The following is a 24,765-nucleotide window of genomic DNA, read 5'->3' on the forward strand; positions in this document are numbered from 1 at the left end:
AGGAATCAGTAACAACCCTGAAACAGTTCCAGAATTTCAGCCTGCAAGAATTTAAATTATTTTTAAAGAAATGGCAGAAAATTGGGCAGTGTTAGGTTAGATTAGGTTAGGCTGTGCTGGTTAAAGCTGCATCTAAGCTTCTCTTGATAGTTCCAAAGTTACAGTACAGCTCTTCAATGTATGTTAGATCCCTCTTCCTTTTCCAGCTGCAGTTAGATCCTAGTAATTCAAGTCACAGCTTAGAATCATGGAATATGCTGAGTTGGAAGGGGCCCATCAGGATGAAAGTCCATCTCCTGGCCTTGTGCAGGACATCCCAAGAACCACACCATGTGCCTGAAAGCATTGTCCCTGTGAACAACAGGGACCATACATGATGAGAATTAACTTGCTAGACAATTGTACGCAGAAGCAACTTCACAGAGTATCCTTCTAGGATACACAGGCTTTATCCAAGTCTTCAGTACTAGCTTCCTACATAATTTCAACTTTTTTATTTTTTTTAAATAGCAGTAATTCTTGTCTCGTTTCAAAGTTCACATGCACACCTGACTTAAAATAAAACCTCAGCTGGATCAGCCCTTTCATCACAGGGATGCATCTGCATACACACATTAATAGGATCTCAGTTACTCAGATTCCCAGCCTTCCTGACTCGACTTCCTTTCCCCTGTAATCTTCAGCTCTCAAGACTATACCCCTGTGGGTGACAGAAGCAAGCAGAGATTGCATTTGTTGATTCCACGCCTCCTCCTCATTCCTTCTTAAAGGTTGAAGTGAGAGATGATGACAAGGACTCAGTTAATTTTTAGTTCTTCCTAGACTCAGAACAAGCACAGAGCTCACCACTGCAGAAAACACCTTCATCAAAACCTGTTCTTATACATTTCAGAGCGAGATACTTGAAGGTAGTATTTATTTTTTCAGTTTACAGGTGATATGTCATTTACAAAAAAATTACAGACAATGCATCCTTTCAGTGCAGTTTCAAACTAGTTGAAGAACAGGCAAAAAGTCTGTGATGATTTGGAATGCTAGTAATTGACAGCACATGCTTTTTTCCCTTAACTGATTGGGTGGGGTAAGGAATGGGGTACAGATGGGGTGATGAGGAGAAAATGCCAATGTAAGTAAGGCCATGCGAATAAAAACTCCTCAGAGAACAGGACTCATCAGTCTGGCATATTTTTGTTCTCAGGTATTGATGCAGAGATTGGAAGTAGGAGGAGACATTTGACTCTTGTTATGTTCAGTGCCCCTAGAAGCTGCCAGGACCTTCCCATAGCTTCAATTCTACACCAGTGCTATGATTTCAGGTCACCTAATGAGCTACTAAAATAATAATTAAATCTTTGTGTCTACTCTCCACCATTTGAATACTCAACTGTAGTTGCTGGGAGAAAGGAAGGTCAAGTTGAAAATGTAAGCTGCTGCTGTATGGTGGCACAACTACAGACCAAGACAGTTTGACTATAGCATCATTCATTTCTTTAAAAGGTTAAATACATTAGACAATTCACCACGAACAAATCTATGATTTCAGGATGGAAAGAAGCCCAAACTAGTGTGTCATAAATTAAGCTACATCATTTGCATGAGGTTTGTCCAGCCACATCAGTCCAGGGAAAGGGAAGATGGACTGACTGACTTCCACACCAGAAAGATCAACGCAAAGCAAGAGGGCCCTCTGTGAAGTTCCTAACAAGAGGAAAACTATTTCATAATTTGCCTATCTACTGTTTGCAGCACAATTGCTTCCTTCCTACAGTATTTGTAATCTTAGACAAGACAGGGTCTACAGAACAAGGAAATGAGTGCAGATTCCAAATCCATTATTGGAAGTTTGAGCCTATGCTTTGTTCCTTATCTCACTTAATCCTGCCACGGGGCTCTTAAAAGGAGATCATAACCCAGCAGTCTCTAGTGACTGAAGAGAATGTAGGTAGTCTATCAGCTGCTACATTTATGCAAAAGCTTCAGAGATTACAAAGACTATATGCAAGCATGACCTTACCTTTTGGAGCTTGACTCCCAGCAGCGCTTTCTGTTCTTGAAAGTCCCTCTGAACCCTCCAGAACAATTTCCCGTGACATTCAATTAAGGACTCCTGCACAGGAATACATTCTTTCTTCCAGTAAAGCCTACGGTGAAGCAGTGTTACCTGACCTCCTTCCCCAGCCAACCTTTTTCCTAGCTCTCCTATGCAGTACTCTAGGGCTTTCTGGGGTGAGTAAGGACTATCAAATTATTTCCCTAATAGCTGCCACAGGACTATTTCTAAGTAAGTTATGCAGAGGGTGGAAGGGGATTTAAGGGAAGATTGTGCATGCTTGCATATATTCACAGGGATCCTCTTTACATCTACTGACTTAAAAAAACCCTCTATTATTAAAGTTTGAAAATTAATTTTTGCAAAATTAAAATCAACCCTCAAGGATTAATTGGATATAAAAAAGAAACCTATTTTACAGCACTGACTAGTATTACCTTTAAAATCAACAGGAAAAACCCCCACATGCTGTAATATTATTTGATAAAGCAAAAATCGCCCACAACATAATCACCCAAAATGAACCAGTGTGAAGTTTTTATTTGCATGGCCAAAATATGTTCCTTTGGTTCCCCTGCAACTTTATTTCCCTTAACACACTCTAAGGATTTTGCTGCAGAAGGAACACGATGCAGCACTGCATACTTCCTTGAACAACCACTCCCACAACACCTAAACATTTAACAGATGTAGCAAATGACAACACCACGAACGGGAAAAAACTAAGTTCCACCATTCAGCATGGTCTGCAACAGCGTCTTTAGGGCTGGCTGAAGTGGGCAACTTCACTTTGGAACGTCATTTCCTCCTTGTTTCTTTACAGTGTTGGTGGTTTCAATCCATACTTCTTTGCAACTTCTGTCTGGGCATAGGCAGCATCACAGAGTGAGTAGAGGTGGGCCATCTCCATTTCAGATTTGGCCAGGTTGATAGCTTTGTTGAACATTTCAATGGCTTTATCCAGATTACCTCTGAAATAAACAAAAAATTAGCCCAGTTAAGACTGCTAAAGTAATCGTGTAATCTCTAAAACATCTTTTTTCTTTCAGGACTTTCCACCATTAATAACTTAGGAGGACTTCACAAACCACCACAAGAACTTGTGGTGATGCTGAGTAAACTCAGAGTTGTTACCAAGCCTAAGCAATTAGGACAGCTGTTAAACAGTCTTTCTCTTGAGAGCTCCCATGGGTAGTGGTTCAGGATAAAATGTTCTCCAAGCCAAGTTCACTACAAAGATAATGCTGGGCAACTGAATGAAGTCTCATCTCCCCTGAAAGGACTTAGTATACAAGAGGAAAACTTGCACAGACAGAAACACATCATTTAAATAGGAAATGCTTGCAAAATTTAGTATGGCAATAGTTTAATTGTCTGACCTTTAGAGGACTAGATATATTAAAAAGAGACTCAACTGTACTGTCAGCTACGCCCCAAACCTCTGCACAGTTTCCATACAATACAAACTGCCCTGTGGCAGTGCATTCCTCTTTCCCCCAATAACTGCGAACTGGAGTCCTGTTGGCTGCAGGAGAAAACAGCACAGGACCCTCAGTACAGACAGTCCAATGTCCAAGGACAACATTAGATACACACAAAGCCAGGTAATGATTAAGGAAGTCACTTTAAATGCAGAGGGGATGTATTTAAGCATACACAGACTCATCTGCATATTGTCCATTAAGTATGAAATTGGTGATAAAAGTTGTCAGATCATAAATCACAATTATGCCACGGAGAATGGAGAGCTTTACCTGAGAGTTACAGAACAGAAATCAGGACTTTGGGTAAGAGCTGGCCTTACAGGACACCAGGGACAAGATCTCAAGACTCAGAATCCATGAGGAAATTTAAAGAACTACTGTAACTTCAGAAGTAACTAAGAACTCTTAACACTGCAATTCAGCATTACCTTTGCACTTCAATCGTTCCCATGGTCTCATATGCAAAATCACATTTGTTATCAATTTCAATCGCCTTGCTTATGAGTTCTAATCCTTTGTCTAAATCTTGCTTCCACTGGAGCTGAAGTAAACTACAAGAGAGAGAAAATTTCAAACAGGCTTCATATACTCCTCCCAAAACCTTCATCATGGTAAGCAAAACCATCCCATATGTATAATGCATTTAATTTCTAATGCAGGTACACAGTAACTTAGGACTTTTAAAAACACCTATATGAAAGCCACTTTCAGTAAATCACTTTACTGCTTTAATGATTCTAAAGAAAGGCAAATTTTTCCCAAGAGGACTTGTTACATGTTGTTTTATGAAAGAAAAAACTTCAACGCAAAGCTGAAAGTAGTAGGGCTAAAGGAAAGGTCAGATATACTTCAAGCAGATACTCAATTAGCAATGAACACTGATGAAACTTTCCTGAAACCAATTTGCAGCTTAGTCAAGACAAAATATAGAACGACATTTAAGAGCACAAAGATGCTTTCACAAAGTTATTTTTCCTGGCTAAACTTCTAAACATAAAACATTCAATTCAGGTTGATTCATCTAAATATACAAACTCCTCTTGACCAAAAGGACTGCAAATTCAATACATACCCTTTATGAACATATGTAGTGGCATTGTCTGGTTCAAGGTCAATGCATTTATCATACATTTCATCAGCCTTGCCAAACTGCTGTTGATCAGTTAGTGCCTGAATCAAAAGAGAAACCTGTTTGTCAATAAGCAACCAAAGCGTGCACTCTGCACTTGGCTAATTCTAATTAAAACTGTATCGACAACCTGAGATTGGATGTAGCTCATTTATGGTAGAGCAGGCCAGGCACATCAGTTACCAGAGTTAAGTTTCAAAATTGAGGCTTTTTTGAAAGCTTCTGTGCTTTAAGTGCACAGATTACTGACCACACTGTCATCTGTAAAGGGAGATCCACAAGCAACATGCTGTGTGCTGTAAATAAAAAACATTCTAAAAGTCTGTACCTGCAAGCTTCATCTATTCCTTTTTCAGATATACTTCTGTCAGAAGGAAATGTATATATGTTGCCAACCTACTTAAAATCAGAATGTCTCATGCTCCTACTAAAACCAGTTGTATGTTCTTAGAGAAGAAATTACAGTCTCTGTTACAAGTGTACTCTGAACAGCTGTTCTAAACCACTACATGCCACTAATAGCAGAACAAAAATGTCACCCTAGTTCCACACATCTGACTCTCAAATTACCCAGAGAATCCATGGCATTCATCAGCTGAGATGCCACATACATGCAGGAAGGAGGGAATCATGCAGGAATAACCTCTGTCTCCTAATAACCACTCTTAACTCCCATTACTTATATCCTGCTCCACCAATTCTCCCTGTACTTCCTCTGCCCCAGAACAACCATAACCATAAATGCAAGTAGCTTATTCCGGGCAGCATTCTCTTATCTCAGAACTTAGTGTCAAAAATCTTCATCTGTTATTTGAAGAAATATATATCCAAGATAAAAAGTACAAAAGAATGCAGCATTTTCTTAGAGCGACAGAAAAACATACCTGAGCATAGAGTGCATAGCCCTCAGCACACTTTGGGAATTTTTTAATGACATCTTCAAAGCCTTTCATGGCTGCTTGCACAGTCAAAGCATTACTTCCTGTATAAGCCTGGCGATACTATTCCAAAGGGAAAAAATTAAGAAAAATATTACACCATCACCAGACTAAAAGAAGGCTGATCAGACCTCTACCCACCTCCCCAAGAGTTGCTTGCATTGTAATAATTCAAAGTTATTTTGCATAAGCTGAGAGGATTGGGATTGTTCAGCCTGGAGAAGTGAAGGCTTTGGGTGTTCTAATTGTGGCCTTCATATATCTGAAGGGAGCCATGAGAAAGATGCAGAGGGATTTTTTACAACAGCATATAGTGACAGGACAAGGGGAATGGATTCAAACTAAAAGACAGCGAGTTTAGATTGTATATTAGGAAAAAATTCTTTATTGTAAAGGTGGTGAGACACTTAAACAGTGCCTAGGGAAGTTCTGGGTGCCTCATCCATGGCAGTGTTCAAAATCACGCTGCATAGGACTCTGAGCAACCTGGTCTAGTGGAAGGTGTCCCTGTTCATGACAGGGAGTTGGAACAACATGATCTTTGAGATCCCTTCCAACCCAGGCCATTGTATCATTTTGTGATAAATTCCAGGATGTGACAATCGTGCACATCCTACCAAATCTGGTTTTGGGCACCTACCACATGTTCAAGTGTCTGGACTTGAAGAGGAAAATGGGTGACAGAAGAAGTCATAAGGCCTGATAATTGTGATAGCCTCCCTCTATTTCAAATGCTTAGAAATTCCAAACTTGGCATTCCTCTTTGTTCACACCATGCAAAGCTGTCCTGACAAGATTCTTGCACACTGAGTCATTGTACTAGCTTGAAATAGTTTGTTTCCAATTTTTTGATGATGACCATTTTCTACAATAGTAAAGCTTTATTAAAGTCAATTTTATGTGCTCCAATTAGAATCAAGATTTTTGTTCCTCTCCCACAGAACAGGAAAAATGTTCTACTGTTTGAACAATGAGTGTTTCAGAAGGAAAGCAGCAAACCCATACTCCAACTGAAGAAGCTGCTGCATTATTCCTTTACCTTATTATTAAAAGACAGAGATGTATGTTGCCCTACTTTCCCATTAAATTGGAATAAACCAGAGAAAGACAATGTTTTTCAGAACTCTTGAAAGCAAAAGCACCCAGACAAACCCCAGCACATTACCTACCAGAGCGAAACATTTCTGTGCTTGCGCCAAGGCAGAATTGGGTCGCAACCGGATACATTCATCAAAGTCTTCCACAGCCTCCTCAATTTGGTCAAGCAGAATTTTCAGCTAGACAGAATGAAAGAAAATCCTATTTCTCTATTTCATCTGTCACTTCACTATCACCTACATGGTAATTCAATTAACACCAGTTACTCATCTCTAACTCAGCTGCAGAACTGTCTAGAAATCTACAAAACCCATAACTACAAATCACTGTCATAATGTATTATCAGTGAAATTCTGGCCACTTCAACAAGCAAGCAATGACTCTGTACAGGGATTGAGAATGCTTGCATTTAGACTGTTGTCATCACTATGTCAGCATTATGACCAGTCTCCAAAATTATGCCAGATTTTCTCAAGTTGTTTTGCCTCTCTGTAGTCAGTATCTGTGGACTAATTGGATATTGAAATATTTCAGCTTTTCCAGCTTGTATTTCAACTTTTTTTGTTGGGTTGGGGGTCTTTTGGTTTTGTTTTGACATTCTTACTCCTCCACAGGAGCACAGTTCACTTCATCATTCTCTTACTTTACTGTGAAACTACTGTGAAACATGAATTTTCAATCTGTAGAAAACTTTCATTCCCTTCAGTCAATACACAGCACCATTTTAATTTCTGAGCACTGAAGAGATCTAACAAATTCATGGAGAAAAACCCTTGATCCATGGAAGTGTTCATTACAAATATAACTTCCTTATAAATATGACTTGGCCCATTCTTGGCATATTCTTGTGCTCCTTTTTTATTTCCAGCACCATTCATCTTACGGGTCTGTGGCAGCAGGTTTCTCTAGGGCTAGAAATCAGTCAAGAACACAGCAGTGTCAACAAGGCAGAGAGGGATGAGCTGAACAGATCCAAGCCCAGGGCTGCAGGTGTTACCAGGGACATGTTTCCTCTGCTGTAACAAAGCTTCCTGCTGTGTCAATGCTGCTCTGCCATCCAGGCCCCTTCACAGAACAGCTTTTATCTGCTGTAAGTGTACACAAGTTCCAACACTTGTAAGTCTCAGTTCATACTGACAGAGGGCTTTCCTATAGCTATAGAAATAAACTGCTTCTGCCTGACCTGAACCTCCAAAACAGACTCTGTGTTTATCCCACAAAATTCCCAACTAGGAGTTCATGTTTCTCTGCCACAAACAGTATCAAGTGTCTCCAATGACACCATTTTTCCTTTTAGTATACACTGAAATAGCCAAGTGTTGGGACCAAATCTCTAAGGTTTCTTACTTGTCCTCGATGGTGGTAAACATCAGCATTCTGAGGATCAATGCCAGCAGCCATGTTGAAGTCCTGAGTGGACATGGCAGGCTGCTGCTGCTGCATGAACATACTGCCCCGTTTGATCAGAGCGTTGGCTCGCAGCTGCAAAACACGGTCAGGGAAACATCAGCCACCCCAGTGTTTCTCCACATTTAAGGCTTCATTACAATCACAGTAAATTTTTCATTTGACTAGTTTCTCCCATTGCCAGGTTTCAATTATTCTAAGCAGAAATAAGTTTCATATTGACCCTAGAGGAATGAGCTCCCTTACATAATTTCAAAAATGTCAGCCTACGCTTCAATCTCAGTGGATTTCCAAGCCCCCCAACAGAATCCTTCTCAATTCCTATGTTTACAAATACAGCAATGTTTTCTGAAGCAGCTGAATACGCAAGTGCAATTAAGATTTTTCACTTTTTCAGAGTGGATAAGCCTCCAATTCATTCAACTTCCCTCGTTCTTTAGTTTGTACTACTTATCACCTTTAGCACCTTTTGCACTATTCAGTACAGCCCTCTCAAAAATCAACAAGCCCTTGAAAAAAAAATTTGTCAGTAATAAAAGACTAAATAAACCAGAATATCCCCATTAATACGTCTGAAAATTTGGACAAACAACTTCCTGAAAGTTTATCATCTAACTTCTCAATCCCAACTACAATCCAGCTGTGACAGAGTCTTACCTTCACATTTGCATCTTCCATGCCGATGACCTGATCTAGGTCTGGTTTGGCAGCATTTGCATTGCCAATAAGTAAGTAGAAAGTAGCTCGCAGAAGCAAAGCTTCTGCCATGTATTTTCCCTTCGCTTCAATTTCTTTTGTGGTTTCACTGATAATTTTGTCATAGTTCTCTTCTTCCATATATTGTTTTGCTCTCAAATAGCCAGAGCTGTAAACGATGTAAGAACAGTTGTATATATACATGCATTCACTGAACACTGCAATTTCCATTCAGATGTTTCATCAGATCATTACAAATACTAACTTGTGCTATACTTTTACAACACCAGCATAGTCCCATTGGAACATCCATTCCTGGATGGAGTCATCTTAGATGGAAAACAATTTACACAAAAACTGGCCAAATTACATTGGAAATAAAGAAGAAAAATGTTTTAAACATGTGAGCTTCATTTGTCCCTTGAGGGTTTTTTCACATGAAAAACAGCAATAATCTCTGGTTTAAAAGAAGAGGATGGAATTCATGGACAGGAAAGTGTAATATTAAACTTAGCAATGTGCAGCTTGTATGTGGAAGAAATTATTTAATAGTAAAAAATTGCAGCACTGCCTTGTTCTCAACTGTGTCCTGGATTCAGTGAATCTGCCTGCAGATCAGGACATTCTTTCTTACTTTAAAAAAAAATCATAATGCTGTTTGCAATGGTTTCCAAACTGACAGGACTGCTACCTTCCAAAAATAATCTGGAAAGTAGCTTAGTAAATTAAAGAACCATTTATGTGGTGCTCAGGCTCCAATTAAAAAAGTACAAAACAAAACCACAAAAACCAAGTTTTTCTATGCCAGAACAAACTTTTCACTTATGGGCAATTTGATTCCAGAAAGATAAAATACCCTTTCAGCCTCAGTTGCTGTAAATGCATATTTTCATTTAAAAATCCCCTTTTCCTAGCTCATCTTCTCCCTGCCAGTCCAAAGGCTAACTTGCTCTCTTCCTTGGAAATGCTCCTTCAGTGTAAACTATTTCTTTCTCCCAAAGCATCGTTCAGCCCTCTCCAGTTCTTCCATCTCCTATGATTTACTGTGATACATAGTAAATATTCAGCATATTTTCCCCATTTCTCATTGTCCTTCCTCTGCTTAGTGCAAGTTTGGAACTAGCCAGTCAGCTAAGCTTTCACTTGCAATACTGATATCATTTATATCAAAACAATCTCCATGCCAAGTACTACACAAACAGCAGCACGTTACACTGAGCAGAATGTTCAAATCACTGAAAACTTAATTCCAGTACCAAACAATTCCCAACTGTACTGTACACTCACTTTTCTTTTACTTCAGAAGCCTCTCCCTCCTTGTCCTTATCTTCATCTGATTTCTCACCCTTAAGCAAAGGTTGGGAAATTATATCATCTGTGAAAGAACTGAAGTAGGATTTAATGAATTGTGGTGAGGGCATCAGAGGCTCCCGATTCTGAAACAGAGAAATTCCAAGAGTAATTCCAAGTCATTAGGTGGTAAGATCAGATGGTAAAGATGGAAATGGACAGCAGACATGATTATTAAAAAGAAATTGATGGAAGAACCGATGTATGACTTTCACCATCTCATTTGATAGCCTGATGTTTTGGATTTGCCATTTTGATGTTTAGGGATTCTTTAAGCTTCAGATCACAAGGCAAATACCCACCACTAGTGAAAACAAAGTAATGACAATGTCGGGAGCAGGGAGATTGTATCTTTCCACATATGTGGCTAGAGTCTAGGAGTGTCTAGGAGTCTTAAGATATCATAAGTCATTGGGTAGATGTACTAAAGTGTGCACATAAACAGGGTTAAAAATGTAAGCTGGTGATTTAAGCATGAGCCTAAATTCAAGCAGATTCTGGATGGCAGTTTTCTCTTTTCTCCAACTTGTCCAAGAGAAACTGCTGTCATTGCTACAATAGAGGGAAGACTAATGAGGCAATACCCTAGTTCTGTGTGGAACTTGGCCCAGATACCACACATTTTACTTCAAGTCCCAGAAGTAACACCTCTCAGGTAATGAATCTTTTCTACAGCCAAAAAATATTTCTTGTTTAAAATACACTGTACACAAGAATTACGATTCAATCTCTCCTGCAGGAGAGACACTTAACGCATTCCTCTGAAGCAAACCTATCTTCCATCCACCCCACTCATATCACTATTTGTTCTTACCTCTACACTACACATTTACATGAATTTCTGTAGGAAAGAAATTCAGCATCTCAAAACCAACATGGGATTTCAGTACTTCAACCATCATCCAAAACACAAGCAAAAATGCTTTAATAATAACCAAGAATGTGTTAATATCTGTCCCAACCTTTTTGTAAACCTACAGCCACTTAAAATCACTGCTCCTGGCTACCCCTTTGCTTCCACAGTTCTCTCTTCTGCAGTTTCCAGCCATTTATGCACAGATGTCTGTTACAACCCACCCAGTTTCCATGAAGCTGCAAGTTCAGAAAAGCCCTATGTAGGGCAGCACACCAACTTCAGGTGTCTCCTGAATGTCATAACAAATTTCATTATTAAAGGGAAACAACTGCTAGAAGTACATCTCTTTTCCCTGCTGAGGTTCCAAAAACTTTGGAGAGGTCCCAAAGGAAAATAACACTGGTACAATAGCAGCTTTGTAGAAACCAGTTTGTGTTGCTTCTTACACTTGAGCTGATGAAGACAGTGACTTGTTTACAACAACTGACAGCATGCCAACAACTGACTTTTCAACAATTGGTCAGGTGAAATAACAATTAGTGAGCAATATCACAAGTCCTACCTTGTACTTCTCTTTGGCCTTTTCTTTTCCAAGGAGTTTAAGAACTTTATCAGCTAATAACATACTTTGCTGGTTTTGGAAGGCTTCTAAAATGCAGACCGCAGTGACATCTAGGAAACAACGTACAAAAGTGAGATTAAAGGAATTCTGATAGTCACTGAAGTACACTGTAAAATGTGCCACTGAGTACAATGAGGCACTGCCAAACTAATACACATCCTGTTCTCAGGCAAAAGCCTCTGTTTCCAGTTTGCTATATTTACTGTACTTTTCAAGACACAAATTTGTATCCAAAATGATCTTCCTGGGATAAAAGGACTTCATGACAGTGAATGAAAAAAAAATACATTTATTTTTCTGTTTATGCTTTTATCTAGAGACAAACACACTTAAATCAACACAATAACATCATTTTGAAACTTTGAGGAGAGTAATTATGTTCATACAACGGTCACATTGAAAGTGCTAACACAGCTTCTCTTCTGCGACTGGTCTTTATTTTCTACTTCTAAAATTCACATTCAGTCCCATCACATCTCACTTACTCCTCAGTTTAAGAAATCTGCCTGAATTCTATCTCAAATTTTTCTGTTCACCTCCATGACTTTGGAAGGGAGCAAGGAGAAATACCTTGCTGGCCTATTTAAAGTGCCAGCCCCTATCACATGGCTCTCATTCACACAGAGAAAGAAACCTCTGCAAATGTTAACCCACAGCTGCCCGAGTGAAGCTTCCCAGTGTGAAATGCATTCTTACCAAACACAGTTTCTCTGGATCCTCCACTTAATGCAATGCTACCATGGGTTTTCCCTGTTTTGTTTTCATTTAAACATTAGTGAAGATGAACAGAGCCTGGACTTGAAATTCAAGTGTACTGTCTGAATATGCTTGTAAAGTAAATAAAAGTCTTGCCCTGGAGTTTTAGTATATTTCTCTAATTCTATACTGCTAGAGGGACTATTAAATCATCACTTATACAGAAACTCCCTGCACCTCTGGCATGGTCAGGCAGCACATCAGAGTCCCTGGGAAAATATGGTACCCTCAGAAGGAATGTGTTATACAAACCCAGCAGACACGCTCTGCCCAAAGACTGCTGCACTCCAGGCTTGGCTGCAGCAGCAACATCTTCCCAAACTGTACTGCCAGGGATCACAGCAGGAGATTTCTGCTGGTAGTGGCTGGAGTTTTGAAGTTTATTTGGTTTTGCTTTCCTCCACTACATGGGCATACCCTTCCTAGAATTTTACTGGCCATATGTGGTTGGTAGGTAAAAGCAGCAGGATTACAAAAAAAAAGTGTAGTTTAAAAAAAAAAAAAAAAAGCAAGAAAGATTCAGATCTGAAAAAACTGCAAGCAAAAAAACTAATAAAAATCAAGGCTGAAAATAATTGTCACTAGCATTACTACTACTACTAACACTAAAAAGAAGTTATATTTAAAACAGTCCTACTGTCACAGGGACACTCGATCTTTCTTGGGGCTTTTATCACCTGGCAGCTACATAAGGTTTAGATTTTATTACAGCACTCTGGAAGTGCAGCTGGTACACAGTGGTTGCAAAGAAGTGAACTAATGAACGAAGCTGTTCTTTTCTAGTCACTATGGTCTTAAAGGACATAAAGGCATTATGCCAGGAGATACACAGATAGATGAAATTTCCACATCTAATTTACCTTCTAACTTGGCAGACCTAATTCTTAGCTGTTACACATAATGAAACTAATTTAACAGTAAGATTTGTCTGCCAAAGCATTGCCTTATTTTCTGTCGTTCTTTGATAATAAGCACAGCTGAAAATTTCATTTGTCTTTTAACCCAATATCAGCAGGAATTATTTCACTTGATGAAATCCATATGGGTAATTTCAAGCAGTGTACTGTAGCTCAAAAGTGCCATGAGACAACACATCTGACCCGTAGTTCTTAATTTCCATGGCTTCCCAGTGACATCTTCCTGACAGTTCAAGATGTATTCTGTTTAGGAATAGCATTGGAAGGACATTTGACAGTAATTTCTTCTGTATTAATATTAAAAAAAAAAAAAATCAATCTGTTCTGGTTTTCATAAGCTATGCACCACAAAAAAAATGCTACTGAAGCTGTTTTCCCCCTAACAACTGTCCAATGCATTTAAATTACTGCAATAGTTTTATTTCTGACCATGTATCTCAACCTGCAAAAACACCCTCATTTCTGTAGTAGTATAATTTCTCTAAAACAAACAGAGAAGAAGAAAGTCTCTTTACTGCATGGAAATAGAACAACTGTTGTCCTGGTTATCCACTCATCATGTTAGATGAATTCTATTCTAAAGTTTCCAGGAAAAAGAATACCTTGAGCTGCTACAGTAGCATCAGTTTCTCAGCAGTCATTTCAGATGTGAGCAGATGAGAGCTTGAGAAATGTGAAAAGGTTTCTTCTGACAGAAGAATATGTATTTGCAGAAGCTATGATTGGTTTTAAATACATAATTCTGTATTACTGTAGCTACAGAAGTAAAAACAAAGTATTCCCAGAAGTTGCCATCTCCAAAGCTCTCCAAAGCAGCAGAGCTAATTCCACTTTTAAGTATACACAGCATGAGCCACTCACCTTCTAAACATTCCTTCTTATTGTCTAGCTTCTCATGGGCCTTCGCACGTCTGAAGAGAGCTTTGACATATTTAGGGTTAAGCTCAACAGCCTTTGTACAATCTTGTGCCACTTCTGTCCATTTTTGCTGTGGACAGAAAAAGAGCTCAGTGAGAGGGGCCCCACTCAGCTCCCTGTGTTGTCTTCCCACAGCCAGCTCCAGGGTCACGCGTACCCAGCGTGTGGCTCCCGGGGCTCTGCTTCTCCCTGCTTGCCTCTGCTTCTGCAAGTGCCTCAGGGAGAAACTGCCTGGGCACCACTGCAAACCACCTGCACCAGAAAAGCCACACAACACAGAATTCCCACAAAATATTACACCAGACAGTGTACAAATCCCATGCAAGAACATAATGAGTTGATGCAAAGATGCTTGCAGGAGGTAACATTGGGACTGAAAGACTGGTGTAAAACAACTAGAAGAAAAAAAAATGGAAATATAAGGGAAGCAAACAAGTTCACCAACGTGATAAAATCTTTTTGGTTTTTTTTAAAGTTATTTCAATTTATCAAAACAGACTTTTCTAATGGAGGGACCACATACATTTAGGATTCACTATGGCATGAATTTGTGTTAGACAAGAACTAACTCTAACACCAGATGTAAGTACAGTCTCTCACTTGATACTTCAGACTGTACAAAGCCAACTTTTCCACTCCTTTATACAGCTCACCAACTCGACCTCATAAGCAAATCCATCATACCATAATAAGCAACACTGGCTGACTTCTAAAATAACACCAAGTATACTCAGCTGTCGAATAAATGTTACTTCCCTATGTGCAAAATTTAGGTCTTGGCCTTTACCAGGATTTCAATGATTTTGTTGTTTAAATTTTGAAGTAGCACCCTTCCAAAATATTTGGCCTTTCACCATTCTTTCATGATTAAATAGTCAAGCAGAGAGAAATAAAATCAACTCATATACAAGAAAATTGTTCCAGAGAATAAGAAATTAAAACTTTCTGCAAGTGCCTCAGGGAGAGGCACTTGCAGAATTCCCTATGTGCAAAATTTAGGTCTTGGCCTTTACCAGGATTTCAATGATTTTGTTGTTTAAATTTTGAAGTAGCACCCTTCCAAAATATTTGGCCTTTCACCATTCTTTCATGATTAAATAGTCAAGCAGAGAGAAATAAAATCAACTCATATACAAGAAAATTGTTCCAGAGAATAAGAAATTAAAACTTTGTCTTGGAAGAACAGGATGCATGTGAATTATGTAAGATAGACTGAGTGTAGTTAAGAGAAAACAATTTTATTTATATGTAGAAAAGTATAGTGAGCTGAAAAAAGCTGCAACAGCATCTTCTTGTGAAAGCAGATGTTATCACTTGGGACCTTTCAGTGGATGAAAGTGACAAAATACAAAATTGATAGTGATACTTTTTACAATAAACACATAATTATCTTTAATTTCCTACCAGTTGTTCATAGGCAGCAGCTCTGTTTTGATAGAAGGTAGAAAGATCAAGGTTTTTCTCAGGAGGACACAGGCTGATAGCCTCAGTATAACACTGAATAGCTAGCTCATATTTTCCTGCTTTAAAGTATTTGTTTCCTTTGTTCTTGGCTGCTTGGGCTCTACCAAGAGGACTCTGAAAAAGAAAGTGAGAGGTCAGCTCAAATTAAAAAGGCATCACAGCACACAAGCTATGCACTTTAGGGCTCATCTTCAAAGATACAAAAATGGACCTGAGTTGTGAACTGTAGCCCAGACTTCCGAAAAAAACTCAATGATTTCAATTCCTGGAAACACACAAGAATTTTCTTTTGCAAGTGTATCAGATAGGAGACAACCTTTTCACAAGATTCACTACAATGGTAATAAACAATACAGTGATTTCTGTTTGGAAAGCTAAACAGATTGTAATCTTTTACATGGCTGGTGATCAGAAGAACCAATGAGGTAAGTTGTTTCTCCGAAGGCTAAATGTGAAAAGACAACAAAGCCCTCAAGCAATTCAAACACAAGAGTTTCCTTCTGAAATACATACAGCCTGTAAGACCAGACGTGATTCATCAGACTATGAATTAAATATGGAAAACACTTTGTGGAAAGACCTACTGAGCAAGACAAATAAAACCTGTGAGGAAACCAAAGCTGGTTTGCCTTTCATAGAAATCAACTTTATAGCTGACTCCTCTACAGCTCCACATACTCTACTTCACACAATGACAAGTACTGGACCATCACCATCACTATCAGGGGATAGGAAACTGCTGACTGGCCTGAGATCCTGCTAAATGCATCTTTATGTTCTGCACCACATGTCAATGAGCTGTATTTCTGCAGAAACTAACACTGAAACTATCTGAAACCCCTGGATTTACAAATCAGTTATCAAATCTTGTGGTTTGTAAGGAATCAGACGTAAAAATGCTCTCTCTACCAAAGGGGTATGACCCACATTCAAATAAGAGCTGCAATAGATTCTAACATTGTTTTTTCTGGATTTCTGCTTCTCTGTCACAACCTTGCTTCATGGACAACATTTTGGGGCAGTTCTGCCAGACCAAAATGAACAAAAGTATGAGCACACACGCCATTCTACCAACCTTTCTGAGAAGGGAAAGGCTACAGACTGGGGGCAGAAGTGCCTTTAACAATAGCTGCAGGATTCACTACATATCACCTGCACTTCAGATCATTGAGGATTTGCTGCGATTGTCCCTGCTGCTCTCTGAACATACTTCTGCCTCCTCTACCCACCTATCCACTGCCAGGGCCAAACTGAACAGATACAGACAACCAGACAGCTGTAATACAAATTTGAAAGCAACTTTGCATTTCAATTGCCCATTCCCCTCAATGTCTGCTCTTTTCATTCCAACCTGATCATTTTTTGCATCAAAGTGATTTACTTTAAAACTGAAAACCCAAGGGGAAGCCAGGACTTGCTCTACAACCTGTCTTTCAAGGCCTATATCCCTATCCTGGAAGAATAGAATCAGATGTGTACTAGCCTCAGTTCCTACATAAAAGTAGGCACCCAAATAGAACAAAAGTATTTTAGAGGCATTCTCCTAAGGGGAGACTTACAAGTGGAACCATATAAGGGAGAGAATTTCTTAAATATCCCTACTGCCAGCAAAGCTCTTCTCTCACAAGTCATTAATCCACTGGGCTCACAGGAAATCAATCTGCATCATCTTTATTGTTCACAGGACAAGGCAATCTGCAAGGCTTTCAGATTTTTCTATTGTAAAGCTTCAAATTTACTTCGACAAAGACAATTAATTTCACCTCATACACAGAGTGTAACTCTATGGAACTCTAAGCAAAAAATAGCAACTATTTTTACTTAGAAACAAGTAACTCTGTATCTGATAAGTTGTTTCTTTAAAACTTAACCAAAGTCTCAAAAGATTAAATTTATTTGGAGTCTATCCTAAATTTACCCCCAAATGTAACAACGCATTTCTTTTAACAAAAGTTACGGCTATCCATATGCTGCAAACTTAAATGCATTCAAGTCAGCTTGAATTTTCTCTTGTACATTTCTAGAGCAAACCACATTAAAAACGCCTATGTGTAATAACCTTACAAAATTCAGTACTGTTGCTATTAACTTGGGTATAAAAACACATGATACGGGCCATGTGTTCCCAGTGTGAAAATGATTTAAGACTGCAGAGATTAAGCCTAACTGCAGCTAGGTTACTATGTTATGAGCACTGCCAATTGCTTCACCCCAGGATCTCCTATCCCAGCATGTGCCCCAGGCTGAGCAGTCCCTGGGCTCCATCCTCTGAGAGCCCTGCCCCACAGACCTTCAGTAAAGACACAAGCTACGGATGAGGACTGCTGGATAACACCCAAGTGCAAAGGCTGCTCTGGTGTCAGGTGTGGGAACTGTATGTAGGCTGGGCCGTCATTGGTGCTCTGCTGGCTTTTGGGAAGCATCAAGCCTTCAGACAAGCCTACAAAGTGCACACAACAGTGATCAAAAACTTCAGAGACTACAGACATGACACTGAAGTAGTTAAAATCAGTAACTCTGTAATGTGAGTAAACTTTTAGTAACAGTTGCAGGGTCGAAGACCACACAGCCAATCATACAGAGATGAATCATGGAAAGTTTGAGGAGTCCATGGTTACCCCCTGCTGCACCCATTGCAAGAGGCAAGAAATGTGGGGGTAAGGAGTCAGAACTTAGAGCATAACATGCTCTTATGCAATGAAGTCAGCAGTAGCGCCCAAGGCAAGGAAGAAATCAACTTGTTTATGCTGTCTTAAACTAGACTGTTTCCTCTGACATGTTTTATCTCTGCACCCTTACTCGAAGTACTCTGCTGTAGCCCTCAGTATGCACCCAAAACACCACCAAATCCAATACATGTTTTTGTTTGGTTTGGTAGGGGTGTTTTGTTGTTGTTGGTTTGGAGGTTTTGGTAGCTATTTAAAAAAAAAAGATATTAAAGAAGTCACATCACATTATATGCTGCAATACCTTTTTGTGATAGCTCAAATAAGAATATGAAAATCAATTCTTCATATAACATCAGTTTTTGAAGGTGTGTAAAGCCCTAAATTTAACCCTTACAAAAATGTTAAACATATTTTTAAAAATACATTCTCAATTGCTACACTGGACATACAAAAGATGCATACATAAGAAACTGATTATGCAAACAAACTTCATGTACCTCATGCACAAGTAATCAAAAGCCTCATTCTTCCATTTTCTTGCCAAAGTAATAATTCTAGACATTATTTTCCAATTTCACTGCTTCTCCTCACCTGACCCATTGCCATCCTATGTGGCACACTGGACATTTTTATCCCCAAGGTGAAGCTCCATATAGAGCAAGAAAAACTCTCCAGTTTGTCATCTTCTGGTCAAAGAAACTATGCAACAACCAAACCAGCTCAATAAAATGAATGTAAGTTCATACAGCTCAACAAAACAAATAACTCAGAAGTTATTTGCAGCTACAAAAAATAACATCTCAGTACTTAGGACTGCTTTCGGCAACTGTTCGTTAACACATCTTAGAACAGAGCTTAAGCCTAATGACATTCGTGAAACTGAGTTATCAGTTATCCAGGTACCTGAACATGAAGATTGGTAACTCACTAAAGAATAGACAACATTGACAAAATTGTCTTAACTTCTACTTTAGCCTCAGCAAATGTGCCTTCCTCACAAAATGTTCAGAAACTGCATGCAAACAGCAACTTCACAGCAACAGACTGCCAGCTGCAAGAATAATAATGCTTAGTAACTCCCAGCAATGGCAATATTGTTAAACTCGCAGTTCAGAATCTTATACATTTGAGGGACACAGTTATTCAAAGCAGAACAAGAAATTTCCTGCCAGCCAATGATGACAGTGATTCACAACAGAAGCACGAGCAGAGAGTTTCAGCATTTTCTTTTGGTTGAAAAGGATTTCCATGAGCCCTTGTCTGACAGATGACATGGAGGGTGACCACTGTTTCAGCCATTCTAATTCAACCTGAAGAAAAATAAAGCCTTAGTCTAGACCTATTTTTCATCCTTTCCAAGTGAGAGAACCCTCTTAACGAGAGGAGGTATCAGGAAAGAAAAAAACCTGTTCTTTTCTGAATACCTATCTTTCCACTAATTTATTTTTTTTTTTAAATAAGGTTCATCTCAGGTCTTTTTTCAAACAAAGGCATTAACTGAATGTAAATGGTTTTAAAAGTCTCTTTAGCACTAAAACCACTATGAGAAAAATTATGTTTACATGAGCTTTAGAAGTAAATTAAAAGCATAAGCAAGGATATATTACACTCAGAAAAAACAAAACTAAGTTTACAGGACAAATTCACAATGTTCTCAGTCAGTCACCTTACTGTTAAATGAATTTGCCATCCACACCTTCCATGAACAAGCCAAGAATCTAACAATTGTTTTACTGGTATTGTACACATATTTAGGAGTTTTCTACACCTGTCCACTCCTGTTAGCACAAAACAAAAGACTTACAGTATGTTGATAGTGAGATTTATTAAGCAACAGGTGCACAGTACAACAGAAATTACTTTTTAGTTACTTTGCTTAGATCAGTTTAGAGTAAGTACCAACGTGAGTGTATCTAGACTAAGGGGCTGAATTAGTTCATATCCTGATCCAATGTGATGGCAGTGAGAGGTAGCGTTCAGCAATTGCTACTAAAACAGATTCTGGAAAGAAGCCACACTAGTTGGCCACTGATCCTGATATGTGGCACCACAAAGGCCGAGGAGTTTGTCACGTTCACCCATCACTGCACTTAAGGACTGTACCCAGCTCACAGGAAAGTGTGTGAGACAGGGAACTGCTGTGGATCCTGATGGCTTTGTCTGCAATATACAAGGCCACCCAACTGACCTCCTCTCACACTGAACACAGGGTTACCCGTGAACTTGCTGAAAGAGTTAAGGGGTCAGATCTGGACTATCACAGAGCTGCAAAAGGAATTGATTCCAACTTCAGAGGAAAAAAATACTGAAGCAACCAACACATTACCTCACTGACCAACCAGTGCTCACTCCTGTAAGACAAGGATAGTATAAAACCTGCTAAGAATTTATCATGGAATAAGTTTTAAAAAAATTAAACAATTGGGCACCAACTAAAACAACATATGCAAAGCACTCCGTGTTTTAGTTATTCAATACTCCCCACAAACCAGGAGAGCACTTAAAAAGCAACTACTACTAAGTGACTCAAACACATTCCATCTAAATTATTGAAACAATGACAACTGTCATTAACAGATGCAATTTGGCTTTACAACCATTGAGCCATCCATAGATGCAGTTTTATCATCACCACTTAACTGGTCCAATAATACCAGTTTACTGTACTGTTAAGGAGCTGTGCTTACAGGAGAAGGAATCTCAAAAGTAGTTCATCTTTCCCAATATAGCACCTGTGCTAAGGGCTTCTGCCAACACAATGTCAGTCACAGATCACACACTTGGCCAGTGCATTGATCCTCTGGTGCAGACACAGCCTGGGAAAAAAATGTGAGGCCTGTGCAGCAGGTAAAAGAAATGCTTGAACTGCATGCAAAATAGTAGCAAGTCTGAATAAAGAACAGGGAAGATATTGGACTTTACATATTTTTATAGAACAAAAAAAAAAATTTAAGGTTGTGTCTTCAGAAACAGTGACCAGGACATCAAATGGGTAAAGGGGCTGTTTTAATGAAAAACACAAAAAAGTATAAGTCCTAAGTTACATTTATGAGTAAAAAAGATAGTTAGCTGACACAGCTGTTGGTAGCAGATTCATTATTGACCTATGTGTTTTCCAAAAGATTTTCCTCTTGTATTTCAACTGTGAAATGAATTACTGGCTCTTATTCACTGTGCAGACTTGTATGTGAAATCTAACTGAGTTTCAAAAAATACCCCAGCACATTAGAAAGGCAGATTAATACAATACAGGCAGTCTTACAAGTGAAGCATCTGCAGTGGTTGTATTTTCGATCATGGGTCTTATCACTACTATCTATAACTAATAAAATATGAGAGGATACATGAATTCTACATGGCATCATTGCTTTGGATTGAGTAACAGGAAGACAATCCTGCACACACACACAAAGCAGTCATGGATATTTGCAGACACATTTATTTTTCTGATGCAGCCATATTTTGACCAGCTAGACAATTATCTCATGTAATCAATCAAATCTGATAACTTTTGCAGCTTTCCTAAGCAATATCTCTCATTTCTCTACAGTGTAAGCAATGATACTCTTCAAGAAACTTTGCATCAGGTCATACCTCTCAACTGACTCTTAAATGCACAGAGCCTTCTGGTAGTTCAATTTGTGGAGCAACACAGAGTCTTTTAAATCAAATGCTATGTAAGTATTTTAAATGTTTTTAAGTGCTTCCTTCCTACAACTGCAGAATGACTACAAACCCCTGGATATTGCTGGAATTCAGAAACACAATCAAGAAACCCAGAGTGAACGCACTAACAGGGAAGTCACTGCAGCAAGACAAAGGTCATGAACAGCCTGCAAAACAGAGCTCAAACGCAGCAAGCGCACTCCCATAAATACGCCAGATGCTGCTTGCAGCCACGAGCCAAAGCTACCACAGTAAACAGTCTGAATTTGTCCTCTGTACACAGCTTGATCAGGACTGTTTGGTGTTCAGGAAGGAACAAATCACTGCATTCAAGTAACTGCCTCGAGGTCCAGCATAGGTTTTACAACTTACTGTGCTTTCAGGAATGCCGAGAGCAGCTATGATTCACTAGCTGGGGAAGTTGCCACCTTCCTCACCACTCCCATGTGTGGCTGCCACTGCCCGCCCAAGTGTGTCAATCTTCATCACTCAAACCATCAAGGTTAAAACTGACTTTTGCCATTGTCTGAGAGGTGATTTTTTTTCTCTCCTGATCGTTTCAGATGGGAAGCTTAAACTGCCTGACAGTTCAAAGAATTTTGGGTGATACACAAGAACAGGAGAAGAAAATGCAATATGGGATATTCTCTCAAATCAATTTGTCAAATCCATTACTTTAAGCATGCTTGTCAACTGCAACCACACCTCGGTAATGCTGCATGACTGGCAAGGTACATCTGGGACTGCAGATGTGCAGAAAGTGCATCTTAGAGACATTTTTTCAAATACAGATATACAAGAGATCCATGGATCCGACCTGGTCACTGATCTAACATGTTGTCCTTGAGGTTTTGCACAGACCATTTGATCTGAAAGTTCTTAGAACACTAATTTACAATAGGATAAATGTATGTTTTGAGGGAAGCCTACTCAGGCAAATTCTACACTTTAAAGTCTCTGCTGCACAAACTGTGTGGCTTCTATATTTTCATGGAACATACTGCATCTTAAAATGATCTTGTGTTTTCTTTCCACACAACAGATCACAGACTTCCTTTTCAAAACACTCTTCCTGGAGGTAACTTACAGCTATTCTAGACCTCAGAGGCAGAGGTACGTTCCCCCCTCAGCAGCACAGATCCATTCTCAGCCACTTGATGAGAAGATGCATTTGGCAATACCTGATCTTGGAACAAACTATTCCCAATCCCTGTGTGGCAAGGGCAGAACTGCAACCATGAATGTATGGCTAAGAGCTCAGTGGGTCACATAGGCTGACCACAGAGAGACATGAAGCACCAGGAGCATGTCCAGCCAAAGCTGACAAATGTGATTTAAGGGACTGGAGCATCTCTCATAGGAGAACCTAAAGGAGAATGGCCTGGTCAGCCTTAAGAAGAGATGTCTATGAGGGGACCTCATCAATATCTATCAGTGCCAGGAGGAAATGTGTCAGGAGGCTGGGTGCAGGCTCTGCTCAGTGGTGCTAAGCAATGGGACAAGAGGCAACGGGCAGAAACGGATGTACAAAAGTTCCACCTAAACATGAGAAAGAACTTCCTTAATGTGCAGTGACCGAGAACTGGAACAGGTTGTTCAGAGAGGGTGTGGAGTCTCCCTCACTGGAAATATTCCAGACCGCCCGGACACAATTTTGTGCAACGTGCTCTGGGATGATCCTGCTCGACCCCGGAGGCTGGAGCAGATGACCCACTGTGGGCCCTTCCGACCTGCCGGGCGTGTCACGCAGAGCACGACCAGGATGTCACCCGAGCTCCATCGCATCACACGCCCTCTCCTCGGTCGGGAATGGCACCCCGACAGCCGCTTTCCGGGCCGGGACAGCGGCCTGTCGGGCCCTGCCGCCCGCAGATCGCAGCCCGGGCATCCCCACGCTGCTCCGGGCGGCCCGGCCGGCAGCGGGACCCCGGCTCCCCACGCGGCCAGCCCGGCCCCTGCCGCCGCTGCGGGCGGCGCCGCTCCCCGCTCACCATCTCCTCGTGTCCGGGCCCGTCGGGCTGCCCGGAGCCGCCTTCGCCGCCGGGCCCGGGGCTCGCTCGCCCCTCAGGGGTCTTCCGCTCGCTCGCGCCCTTCCCGCGCTGCGCCGCCCGCCGCCCCCACAGGTAGATCGCGCCGGCGCCCAGCAGGACGGGCGCGCCTAGCACCAGCGCCAGCTGCCAGCGGGACAGCCCGGCGGCGCCGCCGCCGCCCGGCGCCTCCACGGGCTTCGAGGCGGCCATGACGCCCGGGAGGAGGAGGAGGCGGAGGAGGAGGAGGAGGAGGGAGGGTCAGCGGACACGCGGGGCGCGCCGGGAGGGCGCGGGAGCGCCGCCGCTTCCGCCCGCCCGCAGCGCCCCCTGCCGGCGCGGAGGGACACCCGCAGCCGCCGTGAGGGAGCCCCGGCCAGGCCGGGCTCGGGGCCGGGCTCCCAGGGAAACCACGCTAGAGTGACCTCGGGGCCGGGGTGATGCGTGCGGAAGGAGTTCTGAGCCGCTTACACGAGATGTGCGCTCCACATCTGGAGTGCCGTGTCCAGTTCTGGGCTCCTCAGTACCAGAGCAGTGCAGCTCCTGGAGCGGGTACAGAGGAGGGCAGCGAAGGTGGCTAAGGGACTCTTAAGAGGAAAGGCTGAGAGAGCTGGGCCTGTTCAGCATTGAGAAGAGACGACTGAGAGGGGACCTCATCAATGTCTATAAGTACCCAAGGAGGGGATTCCAAGAGTATGGACCCAGGCTCTTCTCGGTG

At 40.8% G+C, this 24,765-nt stretch overlaps 1 protein-coding gene across 1 annotated transcript; it reads right to left on the reverse strand.

Annotated features, from left to right (window-relative positions):
• Positions 1–899: 899 nt before the first annotated feature.
• Positions 900–24,301, reverse strand: TOMM70 (translocase of outer mitochondrial membrane 70). The gene is made up of 12 exons (XM_058838220.1): positions 24,012–24,301; positions 15,626–15,799; positions 14,165–14,291; positions 11,571–11,680; positions 10,090–10,238; positions 8,764–8,971; positions 8,047–8,181; positions 6,771–6,878; positions 5,548–5,664; positions 4,607–4,704; positions 3,963–4,085; positions 900–3,021 (listed from the first exon to the last, which is right to left on the reverse strand). The coding sequence occupies exons 1-12, from the start codon at positions 24,258–24,260 to the stop codon at positions 2,868–2,870; spliced, it is 1,752 nt and encodes a 583-aa protein (XP_058694203.1). The 5' UTR covers positions 24,261–24,301; the 3' UTR covers positions 900–2,867.
• Positions 24,302–24,765: the final 464 nt, after the last annotated feature.

The sequence above is a fragment of the Poecile atricapillus genome, chromosome 1, assembly GCF_030490865.1.
Source record: "Poecile atricapillus isolate bPoeAtr1 chromosome 1, bPoeAtr1.hap1, whole genome shotgun sequence".
NCBI lineage: Eukaryota > Metazoa > Chordata > Aves > Passeriformes > Paridae > Poecile > Poecile atricapillus.